The 16,331-nt window shown below is 39.3% G+C and overlaps 1 protein-coding gene across 2 annotated transcripts in view; it reads right to left on the bottom strand.

Moving 5' to 3' along the window:
* Nucleotides 1-16,331, bottom strand: part of PLEKHH2 (pleckstrin homology, MyTH4 and FERM domain containing H2) — a 64,237-nt gene that overhangs the window by 23,432 nt on the left and 24,474 nt on the right. The window contains exons 5-15 of one of the 2 annotated variants that reach the window (XM_081854501.1): nucleotides 15,688-15,771; nucleotides 14,593-14,674; nucleotides 11,221-11,403; nucleotides 8,206-9,179; nucleotides 6,403-6,478; nucleotides 5,812-5,906; nucleotides 5,051-5,195; nucleotides 4,526-4,662; nucleotides 3,568-3,678; nucleotides 1,470-1,556; nucleotides 534-692 (exon numbers count right to left, since the gene is read on the bottom strand). In XM_081854501.1, coding sequence (XP_081710627.1) covers nucleotides 534-692; nucleotides 1,470-1,556; nucleotides 3,568-3,678; nucleotides 4,526-4,662; nucleotides 5,051-5,195; nucleotides 5,812-5,906; nucleotides 6,403-6,478; nucleotides 8,206-9,179; nucleotides 11,221-11,403; nucleotides 14,593-14,674; nucleotides 15,688-15,771 — 2,133 coding nt within the window. The remainder of the gene's footprint in view (nucleotides 1-533; nucleotides 693-1,469; nucleotides 1,557-3,567; nucleotides 3,679-4,525; nucleotides 4,663-5,050; nucleotides 5,196-5,811; nucleotides 5,907-6,402; nucleotides 6,479-8,205; nucleotides 9,180-11,220; nucleotides 11,404-14,592; nucleotides 14,675-15,687; nucleotides 15,772-16,331) is intronic. The other variant, XM_081854502.1, reaches the window with a different exon arrangement.

Below are 16,331 nucleotides of genomic sequence, written 5' to 3'. Positions count from 1 at the left end.
TACATCTAGTTTGCCCCTGGGAATTCTCAGAAAAAGCCCAGGAACATGGTGAGCTTTTCTAGGGAAGAACAAAAACCCAGCCTTGAGAAGAATGCTCCCAGCTGTCCTTGCCCAAGCAAACTTTAACCTCAAGTTAACAGGTTGTGCAAAAATATTTTAATTTCCTTTGGCTTCCAATTCAATGAACTGGGCCAGGAGACAGGAAATTGGAAGCCCCATGTACCTTTGCAGGAAATAACGCTTCTGAGCATGCTCAGGAGTTTCCAAGTATAAGAATAAATCGACAAAGCCTTTACTGTCCCCAACAAGCCCTTTCCACCATCAGACCTCCACCCCTTGCAAAAGTAAGGTTATTTGGAGGGTACTGACCAGCAGTGGCTAACTCATTGTACTCAAATTTAGAAAAGGTTTGGGCTGTGAATTGGGGAGTTGCTATATTTCTGAAATTCACCTTCATCTCTTAATTCTATCTGCAAAGAATTTGCTAATTTACAAAAGCAAAGCTAATGGTACTGGAGAATAAGGATTTCTACCTTGGTAAGCAAGCCTTTCATGGCAGGTTTGACATCTGGTTGAATGAAAAGTGGACTTGCAGCCTGTACTTTAAGAACATTCTGCAGTACTTTGATCCATTCTTCTAATATGTTTGGGGAATCTGCAGTCAAGTAATAGGTTCGTTTTTCAGTAGTCAGCTGCAAAGTGATGGAAGAAATAACCTTGAACTGTGGTAATACAAATCATCATAACCATATTCTACTGGTACCTACATTTAAACATCAAGTATGTAATAAACAGAGTTTGAAGTTAACCTAGTTATACTGGGGGGAGAGGCTATTAAGTATATTAATTGAACAAATATTTATTTACAAGTCATCAACAGATATTTAAAAATTCTCAGAGTAAATTCTTAAAGGATCATTCCGTTTCCATTCCAGGCATATCAAAGCCTCCTGAAAAATGTTGTAAATCTTATCAGAAGTTTTTTTAAGTTCCTTCAAAATTTCTACTTGATGCTTTACTCCAACGGGAGCTTCCTAATTCACTTCTGGAGAAACCTGGAACAGTTAACTGTGGACTCAGTGCTTCACATGCCTGCGAGTTTCCTCAATGGCTACACAACTTTGTCTTCATTAAAATGCTATCCAATATTATTTCCCTTTTTAATCTGGATTTACTATTTTCATGGAAAATCCAGTAATTTAAAACACCTGCAGAAACAGTAAATCTGGATTTAATGAGGAAGAGTGAATAGGGTGGTATTCTGGTGAGGATGACATTATGCAGAAGCTGCAAAAAACTTCTATGCATGAGCAGCACCTAGTCAATAAACGGCTGAGTGGAAGTGCTCTGAGTTCCACTGAAAATTCATTGTGCAAGACCAGTAAAATGTCACTAAGAAGGGGTTTGTCCCTCTGCCTGTGTGGTCAGAGAAGGCCAAATTCTTTCATTATAGAAAGTTAATGAAGTACCTGAACTGTTTGCTTTCCATCACCTCTTACAATACGGCTGGATGCATTTAGTTCAATCTGACCTTGGGGTTTACGTATTACATCACTCTGTAGGAGAAAAAAAAAATGAGAAAAATGAGACTGATGATTTTCCCCTCTTTCAATTCATCTGATGGGATGAAAGGACTGCTAGGGATAGAAGAAACATCAAAAGGACCAGCTTCCCTCTTTCTTCACTGAAAGCATGGCCTTCTTGTCTACTTCAATGCCTCCTCACCAAAAGGTTTTCCTCCAACAAAGGGCTAAGAAGACAAGCTGTGAAGCCACGTACTGTATATCTCCCAATGGCACAGCCAGAGCCTGGCTGAGAACTCATTGTGGCATCAGCTACAAATGCTGTTGCCCTGGAAATTTTCAGAAATGTTCTGCAAGAATGTCAGCATCTTATTACAGATGGGTAGCCGTGTTGGTCTGCCATAGTCAAAACAAAATAAAAAAATTCCTTCCAGTAGCACCTTAAAGACCAACTAAGTTAGTTCTAGGTATGAGCTTTCGTGTGCATGCACACTTCTTCAGATACACTGAAACAGAAGTCACCTGGGAGAGTTGCCAGTTTCTCCCGATAAAGACACATTTAAAAGGCCATAAATTGTTTAATCAGCCAAAGATCTAGTTATAGAGAAACATTTTTGCCTGGTGCCTAAAGATATGTAATGAAGGTCCAAACAGACAGAATCACATTTCTTGACAAGTTCTGATGCATCAGTTGTACACTGGAATCTCCTTTTGAAATTCTCTTTTTGAGGAGAACAGAAACTTTCAGGTCATCAGGGAAAGGCCATAGCTCAGAAACGTCTGGTCAGTAGGAGAAGGGGCCTGCATAGCTTTGGGCAAAACGGTCCCATGTTTGTTTTTTGGTGTCATTGGGTAGGGCCAAAACATTGGAGACACCAGATCTTGTGCAAAGAGGAGACTGGAAGCTTTTGCCCTGTTCTTTGCAACTTTGGACAAACTGTGGTTTACTGAAACCAAATTCAAATATTGACTTACGAAGCTGGCTTGTTTCAAGAGAACATAGGTTAACCACAGTTTAGGGTTTGGAAGTAACAACAAAGTAGAGGGAATAGGAAGCACATGAATGAAAGAATCACCTAGGTTCGTTCCCATAAAGATAACCATAGTCTAGTGGTTTTCCACCAGTGCACCATGGTTTCTGTCCCTCTTTTCTCTCCTCCCTCCTCTGATGCCTTCTTGCGTATCTGCCTCCCAAAGGCTTGCACAGCTGTTTGTTGCAGCAACCCTGGCTACAAGCTCAGCACATGAATGATGCTCTGGGGCTGGTCAGGGGGTGCTGGTTGCCAGGAGCTGAGGTTGCCTCAGAGTAAGCAAGCGGGCAAGGGAGCCCAGCCAACTACTCTGCCAGCCCTTGCTGTTGGGAAAGGACAGACAAGTCCCAGGTCCCTGTAGGGCAGCGTAAGGTGGCACTTCTCTTTGGGGCGGGGGGGGGCAGCTCAGAGACCAGGGGCGGTAGCAGAAGCTGCCCGGAGGACTCTCGAGGAGTGGAGGCTGAGGAAACACTCCACAAGGGAAGGTGTTCGAAAAAGGGTGAGACACTGCCAGCTCTGCAGGCAAGGGGTGACATAACTGGGCTCCTCAACCCCACAGGGGTGCTGCAGAAAGAATGTAGTTGGTCAAGGGAGCCGTGGACTCATAAAGGTTGAAAACCTCTGCCACTGTCAACACAGGAATTACAATAGTGGCATATGAGTTGTCCCCAGGAAGGCTGTGGCTATGGCCAGGCTCCTAATGCACTCTGGGGCTTTTGGAAGCACACACTAAAACTGAGGATGTGGTGGACTTCTGTGTCCTTTCCAACACGGCTAAAGCTGGCTTACTTAGATCAGATGGGTAACACAAGGGGAAGTCTCCAAATTTAAACTTGCTACAACATGTTCTTCTTTCCCTCCCCCTTTTGAAGAGAGATCTCCAATGATCAACTGCTCTTCTGTCATAAGGTCCGCAACCAACCAATAGATGCCCAATGGTAGGTTGATTTGCAGCATTTGATGCATTCAAACTCATAATACTATAAGCACAATACAATAAAGCACTTGCTTACCGGAGATTTGTAGTACAGCAATTCACCTCCTTTGAGTACAAACCACCGTCGTTTCCAAGTCTTTACTTTACCACCCATTTTTAACAAATATCCTGATTTTTCCAATGGCTCCTATAATTTAAAAGGTATTTTTTAATGTGTTGAAGGGTAATTATGATTTATTTTATTTCACTTAGCTATATAACTAGCTGTAATGTAGAAGTGTAAAACTTGATTGATCTGCATGTCTTACTGGTGTGAGTTAATAAGCCAGATGCACGGAAAAGCTTCATTGTCCATAAGAAAGAACCCATCAACACCTTGGTAATATAGCCTGCTAGCATAAGCACTGCCACATCTTCTCTCTACTCTTTGCCACTCATCTCCTAATCTATCAGTTTCATTCTCCTCCCGCTTCTCCTCTTGATGACTCTTTATAACTTATAAAAACTAAATTGTAAGTGCTTATCTTTTGCTTCAGAAAGTTAAATTTGAATTAAACACATATAACCCACATACATATGCTTTAACTGGAACAATTCATATATTTCCAGTTCCTCATCCAAACTCTACCAAATCTCCAGTTCCTCATCCAGACTCTACCAAATCTCTAATTTGTGTTTTGTTTCCATTCCTCCCACATCTTACATCAGACTCCTAGGCATTTTGCAATCCTACAGATGTATTCTTTTGTCTCACAAACATCTGTGGGTGGGTGGGTGAAATCTCGAAAGTCCAGGAATTTTAAAATGGGCATAAGTTGCCAGTGTACTGCCGTTTTCAATTGTATTTTGATTGCTCCTCTGTCCACTCTCTTTCTCTAAGTAGCCTATTATGTACACGTATAATGAGAGGTTACACAGGTTTAACCTCAGAGAAAAACGTAGGAAGAAAGTATTAAGAAGTGTGGATATCACTTGTGCAGATATAGCCTAAGGAACCAAGGGCCCTGGAATAAAAGAGGCTGTACATTACTCACATTTTTCCCATTATCACTAGATGATGAGCAGGTTTTAGGCAATTTCTGTTCAGGTTCTGAATAATCTGTGTCTGTTGAGTAGGCATCAGGAGGAATAGCATAGTCACCTTCTGAGGTCATTGAAGACAGAGAGACCCCTGGATGCAAAGCAGATAATAATAATATATTTCCTGCTTGTCAAGGGTTGAACCAACAACCAAACAATCCTTGTTAGCCTGGAAGATGCAAACTATTAGAGCTTAATCAGTGTCAAATGTGAGTTGTACGAACTTTACTGTTACTGTAACATTACTTTCCCATTAGAAAGGTTGGGGATGTTCCAGAAACAGGAAAATTTCTTTAGTTCCCAGCTATCTAAAAAAACCAGGAACTGCAATAGTCATGTTCTATAATGCTTCTCTGGCTTACCACATCCAAGCTGTTGTTTGTCCTTTCCATAAATGCACTGACTTGGGAGTTATCGGGAGAACCCCTAGAACACTTATACTGATTCAAAAGTACTGCATACGTATGCCTTATGCCCACCTCGTTTCACAGCCCGTGGACTCCCTGGGCCACTTCTGCTTCGAGAGTCTGATTCAGATGTCCGAGAACTGGATCGGGAACTGTCTTCTTCTTCAGACCCAGAAGAGTCATCTAAGAAAGGGTTGTTGCTGATTTGTGTTGCTTTCTAATAATGAAAATAAAATAAAATTCAAATAAAATTCAATTTACAAAAGAAATTCAGAAGGTTATGGAATCGGTACAAAGGAGAAATGGGGCCCCAATTCCAAATTATTAAGAAGCAACCCAATACATTTTTGTGGTATGGGAATGTTTGGTGGGCTGGCTCTTTGTCTCTCCTCTTATGCTTCTACCTTCATGTACCAGAAGATAAAAGCCCTGCCACAGCTAAGTGGAATATTGGAGATTGTTATCCAACATTCACTTTCTTTCCATTGGTATATCTGGCTCTACTGTATTTTAAATGTTACTGTTATGTTCAGGTTTCACATCTGGTGCATGAAATAATAATATGCCACCAGAAGGTTCCACCTCTTAAATATTTTGCCATTTTCATTTAACAATTTAACACTCATCATATTCTAAATGATTACTGGAAAATTACTAGCCAATCATCATACCCTGGGATTCTGTCTGTAGGATCCCCACTACAACAATTCCAAAGCAGTACCAATAACTTTTCAAGCACTTTTTTTTTGCTCTGAAATGTATGAAATGTCATGTTTTTGAAACAGACCGCAAGAGTTCATCCCCTAAATACAACTTTTAAATCAAAATCTTACCCCTTTAAGAGTGGTATAGACTGGTGTAGTCACATTCTTGTATATTAGCGATGTGTAAAGTCCTGATGAGGAATATGAAGCTGAAGAGGTGGAACCTGAAATAAAAAATTATATATATATATATATATATATATTCTGAAAACGCTGGATTACTTAGGGCAATTTTTCATTGAATAAAGTAATAGCCGAATAATCAGACTGTCAGATACAGACGTACAAATTCTAAGAAGGTAAAAGAACATGTGGACAAAATGCATTCTATGAAATTTATGCATTTTTGATATGTTAATATTTTTAAATAGAACGAAGAAAATGAGATAATTATAGCAAATTTTAAAAGCTAGTAAAAAGTAATGTAAATCGTCATGAATATAAGAAGCATGCTTGATCTAACTTAATATATATAATTAAAGAAGCAAAACATTTTCCAAAGACTGATTTGTATACTTTTGAGATCTTTTATTTCCACAAATAGGCAAGCAAAGGATTTTTATCCTGTTTACTCTGAGGTAAGTCTCACTGAGTTGAAAAATATGTACCTGTTAAATAAATTTAAGATTTCAATCCTCAAAACAGCTTTGTCACACTTACTTTTATTGAAAGAGTCCATGTTGAAGGCCTCAGAAAAGCGTAAGCCTGACTTGGCTACAGCATAAATTCTGCTTTCCTGATATACAAACAGAGGTTTTTAGAATACATTTTATTAAGCCTTTCCATAACTTTATGCTGTGTTCACATTACATCTATGACCCACTGCAACTAAATTCAGATGGGAGCAGAATTAAGTTTCTTTTCAACATTAGGAAACATTTTAACAGCTGATGCCAAAAATTGATAATCTGTTATTTGCATATTTCTGCTCTAGTTCTCTATTTTTTGCAGCTATTCCTTATAAAATGTATTTCTTTCAGACATTGCTGCATTTTTCTTATTAGCAGGATTTTATGATTTTGATGGTTCAGGCAGTGGCTCGGCTTTTTACATACAGTTACATAGTTATATAGATATTTCTTTTCCTGATAGTGTTTGTATGGTTTTGTCATGGCCTTTGGCTAGTACAACAAAACTTATATTGATTATCAGCAACATGATTTGTTCTTTACTGAAATATTTGTCGTTTGATACCAATTTCTTCATATGGTAATATTTTAATGTTGTTTAATAATTACGGTTAAGCTTTAGGATGGTATCTAACTGATTTGTTCAATCTATGTAAAGATTTCCATTTACCTAAGGAAGCTTTCCCACCTCTCCTCTCTCCATATGTGTCCAATGCTGTCCCCATCTTGGTCTGGAGGGCTGGAGAAACCCCCAGAATGGCACATGGGGGAGAAAGGTCCACTGAGCAAGCAGAAATCCTTGCACAGATAGAATAAGTTGGATACTGCCCATATGGTCTCTTTAGTAGTCATTTATGTGTTTTCCACTATATATTGCTATCAAAATTCAGTTAACCTATAATTTCCTAAGCACCTATTATAGTTCCTGAAGTCAACAGGATGCTTGTTTGTTTAAGTAAATGTGCTTAGGACAGAAGCTAAATGTGTTTAGAACAGCTGAGATTTTTTTTCAGAGAAATGCATACTTTTAAGATCACCTTCCACCAAACTGCATACATTAGTAACAACTACCTGTACTACTCTTTCTCTCAACTCTCCCTATCACTTTCCCTATGTAAGTCACAGCAAACAGCAATATTCTAAGTATTAAAAAGTAACTGAAAGGTAAAACAGGAAATTATAAAGTGTGCATGTCAGTGGCAGTAAATATATATCTTTGCATTTCCTACACACACACTCTGGCCATACTAGATGAGATGGAAAACACTAACTTCCCACTCCCAGCACAACTGCCTGGATTCAAACTTCCCACCCCCAGCCCTTGATTAAATAATAAGTAAGAAGTTAAAGTGGAAAATCTAGTAAAGGCTCTTCAATCAACTCATCTAATAGTGCTGTCATATTTAACTTAATGTCTTCCTGTTCTACTCCATCCGCCCTCTCTCTTGTCCTGGTTAAATTATATAACCTGTTACGAAAAGGAAGGGAAATTATAAAGGGTTTTAAAATACTTTATTGTTAGTTCCACTGAAGTCGATGACAAATTTCATGAACTTGTATTGATCCTAGTCGAGCTTCTAATCTGTTCTCACATATTCTGAAGTATAAACCAAGATTTATTTATTTATTGCACTGAAAAATTAACACTTGTAACTATTTCATATGTGGTCAATTCTGACTAGAGAGATGACATGTGCTTTCAATGAAGCAACATATGCCCACTTTTAATGTTGATAGCAACATTTAGAGGATAATTCCCCCCCCCCCAAAAAAAGTGGGAATGTGAACCATATCTGGTTAAATTAACATGCTGGAATATTATGATTTCATTTACCCAAGAGGGGAATCGATGCAGAGGAGGAGTAGGTGGCTTGCTGCTTGTAGTTTTCCTTGCATCATTAGAGTCCAAGGTTTCTGCACACTGAGTCTCACAGGAGTCATAGGTAAACAATTCCTCATTACAACTAATCTCCATCTTCTCCAGAACTTCTGTACTTTCCCCATCCACTTGATCTATGTCTGTTTCCTGAGGCTTAAAAGGACGTATCATGCTTATAGCATTTCTGTTTCTGCCAAACATTTTGTCCGAACATAGAGGAGGCTGGCTGAAATGTTTTTTTGCCAATGCTGCACTTAAAGTAAAGATGCTAGGAGTCCTCAGTTTTGGAGGCGGCAGATTAGATGGAGAATCAAGTTGTCTGCCAGACACAGCGCCTGCTGCCAGCATCAGTGCTGGATGCTTAGGAGCTAGAGCTGGCGTTAGAATTGGACTTGGAGTATTTGCCTCACTGGAAGAGGATGAATAATCTAGCCTGTGGGACTGAAACCTCTTATTCAGTTCATCTGAAAAGCTATCATGATCCTTCTTTTCGCTGAAGGATTCCAAGTTGCTCTTTCCAACTAGATGGTTCTGGTTTTTCCATGGAGACCCTTGTTGCCAAGAATATAGTTTTTTGCGTATGTTTCCCTGAGCTTGGAAGCTCTCTTCTTCCAAAAAAGAACTGCTGTCATCTGATGCTGTCAAATACATTTCACTTCCAATTCTGCTATAGCCTGTGCCTTCTTCAGATGTGTGACTTGAAACAGTGGATACGCACCTAGATTTTGATCTTCCTTTGCCTCCTTCTTCCTCATCAGAGCTCCAGTCACTTACTGTAATGCAGGAGTTCTTTGATACATTACTATCTAGGTCTTTTGACTTTACTGCTTGCCTTTGTTCTGGCATGCAAGAGCTATGTTGTAGAGGTTTCAGAACTCTATTACTCCCATACATTTGGCCAAGAAGAGATGTTTCCTGGACTTCTTTCTCTGGAAAAACAGTAACAATGACATGTTTGGAAAAACTACTTTTAATGAAGGCAGCAGGTTGTAATTTATAACCAATGTGTTCATCAGTTGAAATGCACCTTTGTTTTCAATAAAGATAATTGTGATATACAGCTTACCGTATAGTTCCGTGTATAAGATGCCCCCATGTATAAGACGCCCCCTATTTTGGGGGACTCCAAATTAAGAAAACACCCCTCAGCACTACCCATGTATAAGACGAGCCCCAATTTCAAACCTAATTTTTTTTGGTAAAAAAAACCCTAGTCTTATACATGGAAAAATACAGTATACAAATAGTATACAATATTATGTGAAACATTGGCAGCTTCATTCTAAAAGATATGGTCAGATCTACAAATAAGTGGACCAAATCCCTGTAGAGCAGCGGTTCTCAACTTGTGGGTCCCCAAATGTTGTTGGACTACAAATCCCATCATCCCTGAGCTCTGGCCTTGCTAGCTTAGGGGTGATGGGAGTTGTAGTTCAACAATATCTGGGGAGATGGAGAAAGGCTGCTGTAGACTGAGATGCTGGTTTTAATACTCCACTAGCTTTGTCAAAACTTCCTGCACATAGAAAACTAGTATAGAAAAAATGGAGAATGGCAAGGCTAGACTCTTATTCCCAGAGGAAATGGGTTTAATTTTGTATATGGAGTTAATTTTGTACGTGGAGAAGCATTCAAAAATGGTTCTCACCTGCAGGTTGAAAATGTAGAGCACAGTGAGTAATTCAAAAGTGAGCCCAAAGAAAGGTGTGTCTGGGGTTTTGCAACTAGCCTAAGTACTTTTTTTGGTCATACAGAGTTTCTTTATAGAATCTGAAGGAAGGGATGTTAACAATGAAAAGGGGGAGAAATATACCTCCTCTGACCATTCTACTAGTTTCTCCAGTTGTCTGCTGTGACTCTTCTGCACTGCAGCCCTACTATCAGTCCTTGAACTGCTGTTGTGTATGTCAGCCTAAGTACACTTTCCTCAAGTAAGAACCAACTAAAATAAACAGCTTTCACTTACAAGTATACAGGATCAGAAGGAAAGTGTAATAGAAACTATTCTTAACCTACAACCTAAGCTACAAACAGGTCACACTACTTCTGCATAAGCTAAGTGACATTTCAAACCTAAAACATTTGCAGCAACATCATTGCACTTGACAAATCCAGAGTAGCACTCCTGCAATGTAAGTGCCAGATGAGTTTATCCTATCCTAAGCTTTCAGTTGCTGGTATTATAAAGTTTTGTGATCAGTGTGTTAGCACATTTGAAACACAAGAAGGTTATTCCTATTCAAATGCAAGGACCCCAAGTTAACTAGTTTGTAGATAAGACTGAAACTGTTCCAATGTTCACATTTAAATTTTTGATAAAACGAATACTGTTGGTCACGACAGAAAATTAAAATATGCAGCCCTTGTAAAAGATTATATGACATATTACAATGAACAGAACACGGTGACTAAGCTTAAAATTATGAAGTTTATTAAAAATAAATTTCTGTGTCAGTTTCTTCCTCAACTTAAATTATATTTTCAAAAGTTTAATGCTCTCAAGACCAGTTAGCATTCCAGCCAGGCAAAACACTCTCGAGTCACAAAGCAGGGCCAGTTGTATGTGTGGCCTGGGAAGAGTTCTAAGGGCCACATAGAGAGGCATGGAGGGCTGCATTTGGCTCCAGGTCCGAGTTTCCCAATCCCTGTTGAATTGATGGGAAACATCTAGACTGTGTTTTCACTCATGAGTTCTGTAAAATGCAAGTAGTTTTTAAAAGGGTGGTATTTCTGGCCAAAGTTGGTCAACAGACTTGCTTGTTATGATGCAGTTTGATAACCAGGGTCGCCAACCCACGCCCCCAGGAGGCCCCAGACTCTGAGCTTCGTTTAAAAAGAAGTAAGTCTCTAGCCCTCCTAGAAATAAAGTTAGAAATAAAATCCCACTGTTATCAATGTAAATTATTTCCAAGTAAATCTGTTTGAATCTGATTGAATTACTGGTCACTTTGAAAATTATGCCCCAAATACCTAGACTGCTATTGCCTTCATTTAGTTCAGCTTGCTTTGATGAGGAGCTGCTTGTATCGTCAGGCTTTGGAACTGGCTGAGGACTTCTTGCTCGGTTCAAGAAGCATCCAAAAGTCAAACTGCTCAGTCGTTGGCCTTCTCCAGGCTTTTGTGCTGAAGGAACAGATTTCTTTCCCTGAAGTTCTGTGCAGCAATAATTCAAATATCAAGATTCAATATATTCTGCGGTTATATACTAAAAGATTTCTTATTTATCTTGAATGCTGTAAGATCCAAGAATTTTTATATTAGCACCCATGTTTACCTGAAATTCTTTCTTTGATATTTCTATCAACTAAAGTGTGGAAAGAAAGAAACCCATAATACAGTGGTACCTCTAGTTACAAACTTAATTAGTTCCGGAGGTCTGTTCTTAACCTGAAACTGTTTTTAACTAGAGGCGTGCTTTTGCTAATGGGGCCTCTTGCTGCTGCTGCGCCGCTGGCACGCGATTTCCGTTCTCATCCTGGGGCAAAGTTCTCAACTCGAGGTAACTCTTCCAGGTTAGCAGAGTTTGTAATCTGAAGCGTTTGTAACTCGAGGTACCACTGTATGAGCAAAATTTATGGAAAAAGTGGGAAGTGGTGAACAGCTATCATTTATGAGGAATATTTTTTGTTCTTGCTAACCGAGAACAGGAATCTGATTCTCCACACATACAATGAAATTAGTTCTTGGCTCCTGTACCAAAACAACAACACTGGGCTTGTAGCAGCCCCCCCCTTCTGTCAAAAGGTCTTCTGCAATTCAGCAGTAAATAACACTGACCCCTTCTGAGGAGGAACCAAAGCTCAGTGGTAGAGCTTTGAATGCAAAAGGTCCAGATTCAATCCCTGGTATCTCTAATTGAAAGAAACAGGTAGTATGTGATCAGAGATCTGCTACCAATGAGAGTAGAAAGACTAGACTAACGGGACAAAGCTGGTATAAAAATTACAAGACCCAGTATAGTGGACGCTCGGGTTGCGAACATGATCCATGCGGGAAGCACGTTCGTAACCCGCAGCGTCCACAACCCGCAGCGCCGTGCCTGCGTGGGTCGCAATTCAGTGCTTCTGTGCATGCGCAAAGCACGATTTAGCACTTCTGCGCATGTGCAAGGGCCGAAACCCGGAAGTAATCTGTTCCGATACTTCTGTGTTTGGGCGCGGTGCACAACCTGAAATCGTGCAACCCGAGGTATGACTGTATATAAAAATGGGGTTGTATTTCTCTCTCTCTCTCTCTCTCTCTCTCTCTCCCCCCCCCCCAAATAAAATAAACTGCATCAGTGTAGCTACAGAAACACAAAACGAAATAATATAAATCTGAAGATGGCACATCAGTAAACTCAGTCTTCCTTAAAAAAAAAATCAGTCTGTTTTTTCAATTGTCCTTGGAGAGAGTGATAACATTCAACTCCTGAAAAGATACCCTGGTTCTTCTTGTACTTTTCTGGCCCATAAGGGTTCATTTTTCTAAGCAGCTGTGTTTGCACTGATGAATTCTTTAGCCAAGATGAACCATAAAATATTTCACTCAAAGACTGTACATGCACTTGTAGGGAAAAAACTGTTTTTCATCAAGGCAAAAAAGCAATTCATCAAGACAAAAACTGCACAGAAAAAATAACCTTTATTGGCCAGAAAGGCACAAAAAGAACCAGGATATCTCTTCATGAGTTGAATGTTATCACACTCTTCATGAACAACTGAGAAAACAGACTGAATTAAAAAAAGACTAAACAGTTGAAACAGATTTTTGTCTACTGATGTCCTATCATCAGATTTATATTATTTGGTTTTGTGTTTCTGTATCTTCATTGATGTAGTTTATATAAAGATATATAGATTATTCTAGGTCTTGTAATTGTTTATGCTTTGACTTCTAGGGATCCTCATTGTTATCGCTTTCTAACTTGCTATAAGGCAGCTTTTTATTCCTATACTAGTTTTGAAAATGTATGTTACCACATCTTTTCATTTGGTTTTAAATCAGCAAAACCCTCAATCTGATGACTGTAAGCATTGCTACAGATCAGAAGAGACAAAGACTACATAATTGTGATTTACAAGCTTGCTTTTAAGCATCAGCAACATATTTGTCCTTTCTACTGAGTCTTCACAGTTATCAGTAGAAGAGTATATGCAAGTGGAAGGACTAATACAGCTATTATATATATATATTTAAGCCATTTGAAACTTCCTTTCACAGAAGTGTCTCAAGGCTGATTTATGAATCATGGCTACCACATTAATAATAATAATAATAATAATAATAATAATAATAATAATAATTTATTTATTTATTTATTTATCTGGCTGGGTTTCCCAAGCCACAAAAAAATTGTGGCTGTGTCTCATGATCATCCAAGCAACTCATCCATATCTGAAAATTCCAACACTACGAAATGTACATATAACAATTTTCTAGATACTTCCTGTGCAGATGGTTAGAATATAAGCAGAGAAACAACATCTGAAGGAATCTTAAGTCTAGGTTTTAGAAAATGGCACAAACAAGTGATCTAATTCCACTATGGCATCTACCAAAAAATGAAATCTGCAATGGATAAATAATGCAAAGGAAGCTAGAGGTCCCAACTTCATATTTTCCTATTGTGGGCATGGGAAATATATGTAGCAGGTGATTCTCACCAGTAGTGTTGCATGGTTTGCCAACACCCAGGGCAGAGAAGGTATTGCGTCCCCTAGTGTGCTGAAGTGAGTGGGAGCGTCTCTACTGAAGCTCAGGGCAATGGGCAGAGGAAGCTGGCTGTGGGCAGGATGGAGGTGCTGGCCATCGTCAAGCCATCAAGGCACCTCCATGCAGCACTGCTGCTGTTGCCAGATGGAGCCACAGAGAAGTGGTGGGACATGCATGTGCACCTCCTCAGGCTGGGGCGCCACCACCACCATGTGTCTGGCCATCCACCCATCTCCCCTGCCATGGACAGGATGCTTGCAGCCAGCCTAGCACTCTTACCAGTGCAGCAGACCTGGGCTCAAATGGGAGAAAAAAGTGAGCAAGAATTCCAAGGATCCAGTGTGTGAGTCGCGCATGGACACGTTTCTTCCCCTCTCTCTGCGCGTGCGGAAGGACTGATTTCGTGAGCAGGAAAGAATATTTCAAGAAAGGGGCCCACAACAGTAGCCAAGGCTCAGAGTTGGGGAAGGATTCCTCATCCAACTTCCACCCATAAAAATTCTGTGCCCAGGGCACAAACATTAGCACAGAATACAACCTGTTATAAATACTTACATACTCAATGTAAAGGCATGCTGGCTAATGTTCTAATAATGAAACACAGTACATAACACTTAAAGCTGTTTTCAGATAATCTTCCACATCTACCTTGCAATTTAGTCTGCAATATCCTCATCTCTTCAGTTTGGTTTTGATTTAACATGCGAAGGTTCTGATTTTCCACTTCTAGCTGAAAGCATATAGACATAAGGTCCTTTTCATGAGTAGAAACACTGAAAAACATTGCATCCAGAGAAAAGCCATTTCCCCCTATCTTATATGTATGAATAGTTCAAAATACTGCTTCAGGTAGGTTGGTAATATTCAAACCATACTTGTGTATCTTTGCCACATCTGAAAACAATATACCGGTAATTTAAATGTTTATTAGAATCGCAGTTGTTGATCTCAATGCTTATTTAGTGAAGGAATAGCTCAGTTGGTAGAACATGAGACTCTTAATCTCAGGGTTGTAGGTTGGAACCCCACACTGGGCAAAAGACTCTTGAATTCAAGGTTAGACTAGATGGCCCTTGTGAACCCTTCCAACTCTACAATTCTATAGTTTCTAGGTTCCTATTTCTTCATTTTGAAAAATTCTACATGTTATGGTTGCCACAAAACCTTAAGACAGAAAAAGGCACTAAAACCAACCCATTCCCTTCATCATCAACCACCTTAAATCAAAAGTATTTTCTTATTTCTAATGCACGGAAAGGGGGAATCCTAATTATCTTTAAATTCCCCCTCTCTGATGCTTTGGAGAAAAGCAGTTACGGTACTGCATCTGGGATAGCACATCCTCTTTTCAAGTTGCCTATGTCCCACAGATGATTAACATATGTGTGAATGACCAGAAGGACTAGTAAATATTTTTACATTGATATGTAAAACTGGTGGACTTATCTGGAAAGCTGCTAATAATTCACTTTTTCATTTTTATTAGTGAGTAGATAAGTTGGGAAATGGCAGTTGTGTGCTAATGGAACATTAATTAGTCCACTAAGATTTTCATCTGTGCATAGTTTTGAGTTGCCATTTTGTTGGCAGAGTATCAGTGAACCTCACAATGAAAAAAACTTTAACCATATAATGCCTGCTACATTTTCATGCATTTAATTTTTTCCTACTTGTACTGATACATTTCTATTGATTTCAAGTGTTTGCAGCTCATCTTTGATACGTTTTTCTCACAGCACTCACCTCATGGAGCTTGACAGTCACCCATTCTTTTATCTTGGCAGCTTTTTCTTCTATAATTTTTGCCTCTTGTATTCTTATTTGCTTCTAAAAAAATGACAGACCCAGCTCTTTTGAAACTTGCATTCTTGACCCCAAGAAACTTTTTTTGTCCACCCAACAATTGGCATTATGCAATTAAAGCAGTATCTGATGGTTACGAAAACAGCCGACAACTCTCATCCCCTTACAAAAAGCCACTCTTATAGAAACAACAAAAACCAATACCTCCACTAAAAATCCAGATCCTCAACCACAAAAGTGACCCCAGTCTCTCCTCCAGCTAATGAGAAAGCATCAATTGCCCTTGTACAAGTTTTATAGGGAAGGAACAAGACATCAGTACATCAACACTATGGCTGCTGCTGCTGCTGTGCTGGGACTAGATTGGATCTCAGTGCTATTATGGCAACACATAAATATATGTTGGCAGGCTCAAGTCTGATCTTCTGCGAAGCTGCTTTATGAAGTTTTAAGAATTCCACCCCACCCCTCAAAAAAGGAACAGTTGCTCCAGGAATCAAAATAATACAGTGTTTCAAGAAAGCAGAAAGTTTGTCCCCAACACAATTTTTAAAAACACAACTTTAAGGGCCCAAACAACTAGA

This window comes from Podarcis erhardii (assembly GCF_964252035.2).
Source record: "Podarcis erhardii genome assembly, chromosome: 3".
Taxonomy (NCBI): domain Eukaryota; kingdom Metazoa; phylum Chordata; class Lepidosauria; order Squamata; family Lacertidae; genus Podarcis; species Podarcis erhardii.
This window is presented reverse-complemented; position numbering and strand designations above follow the sequence as displayed.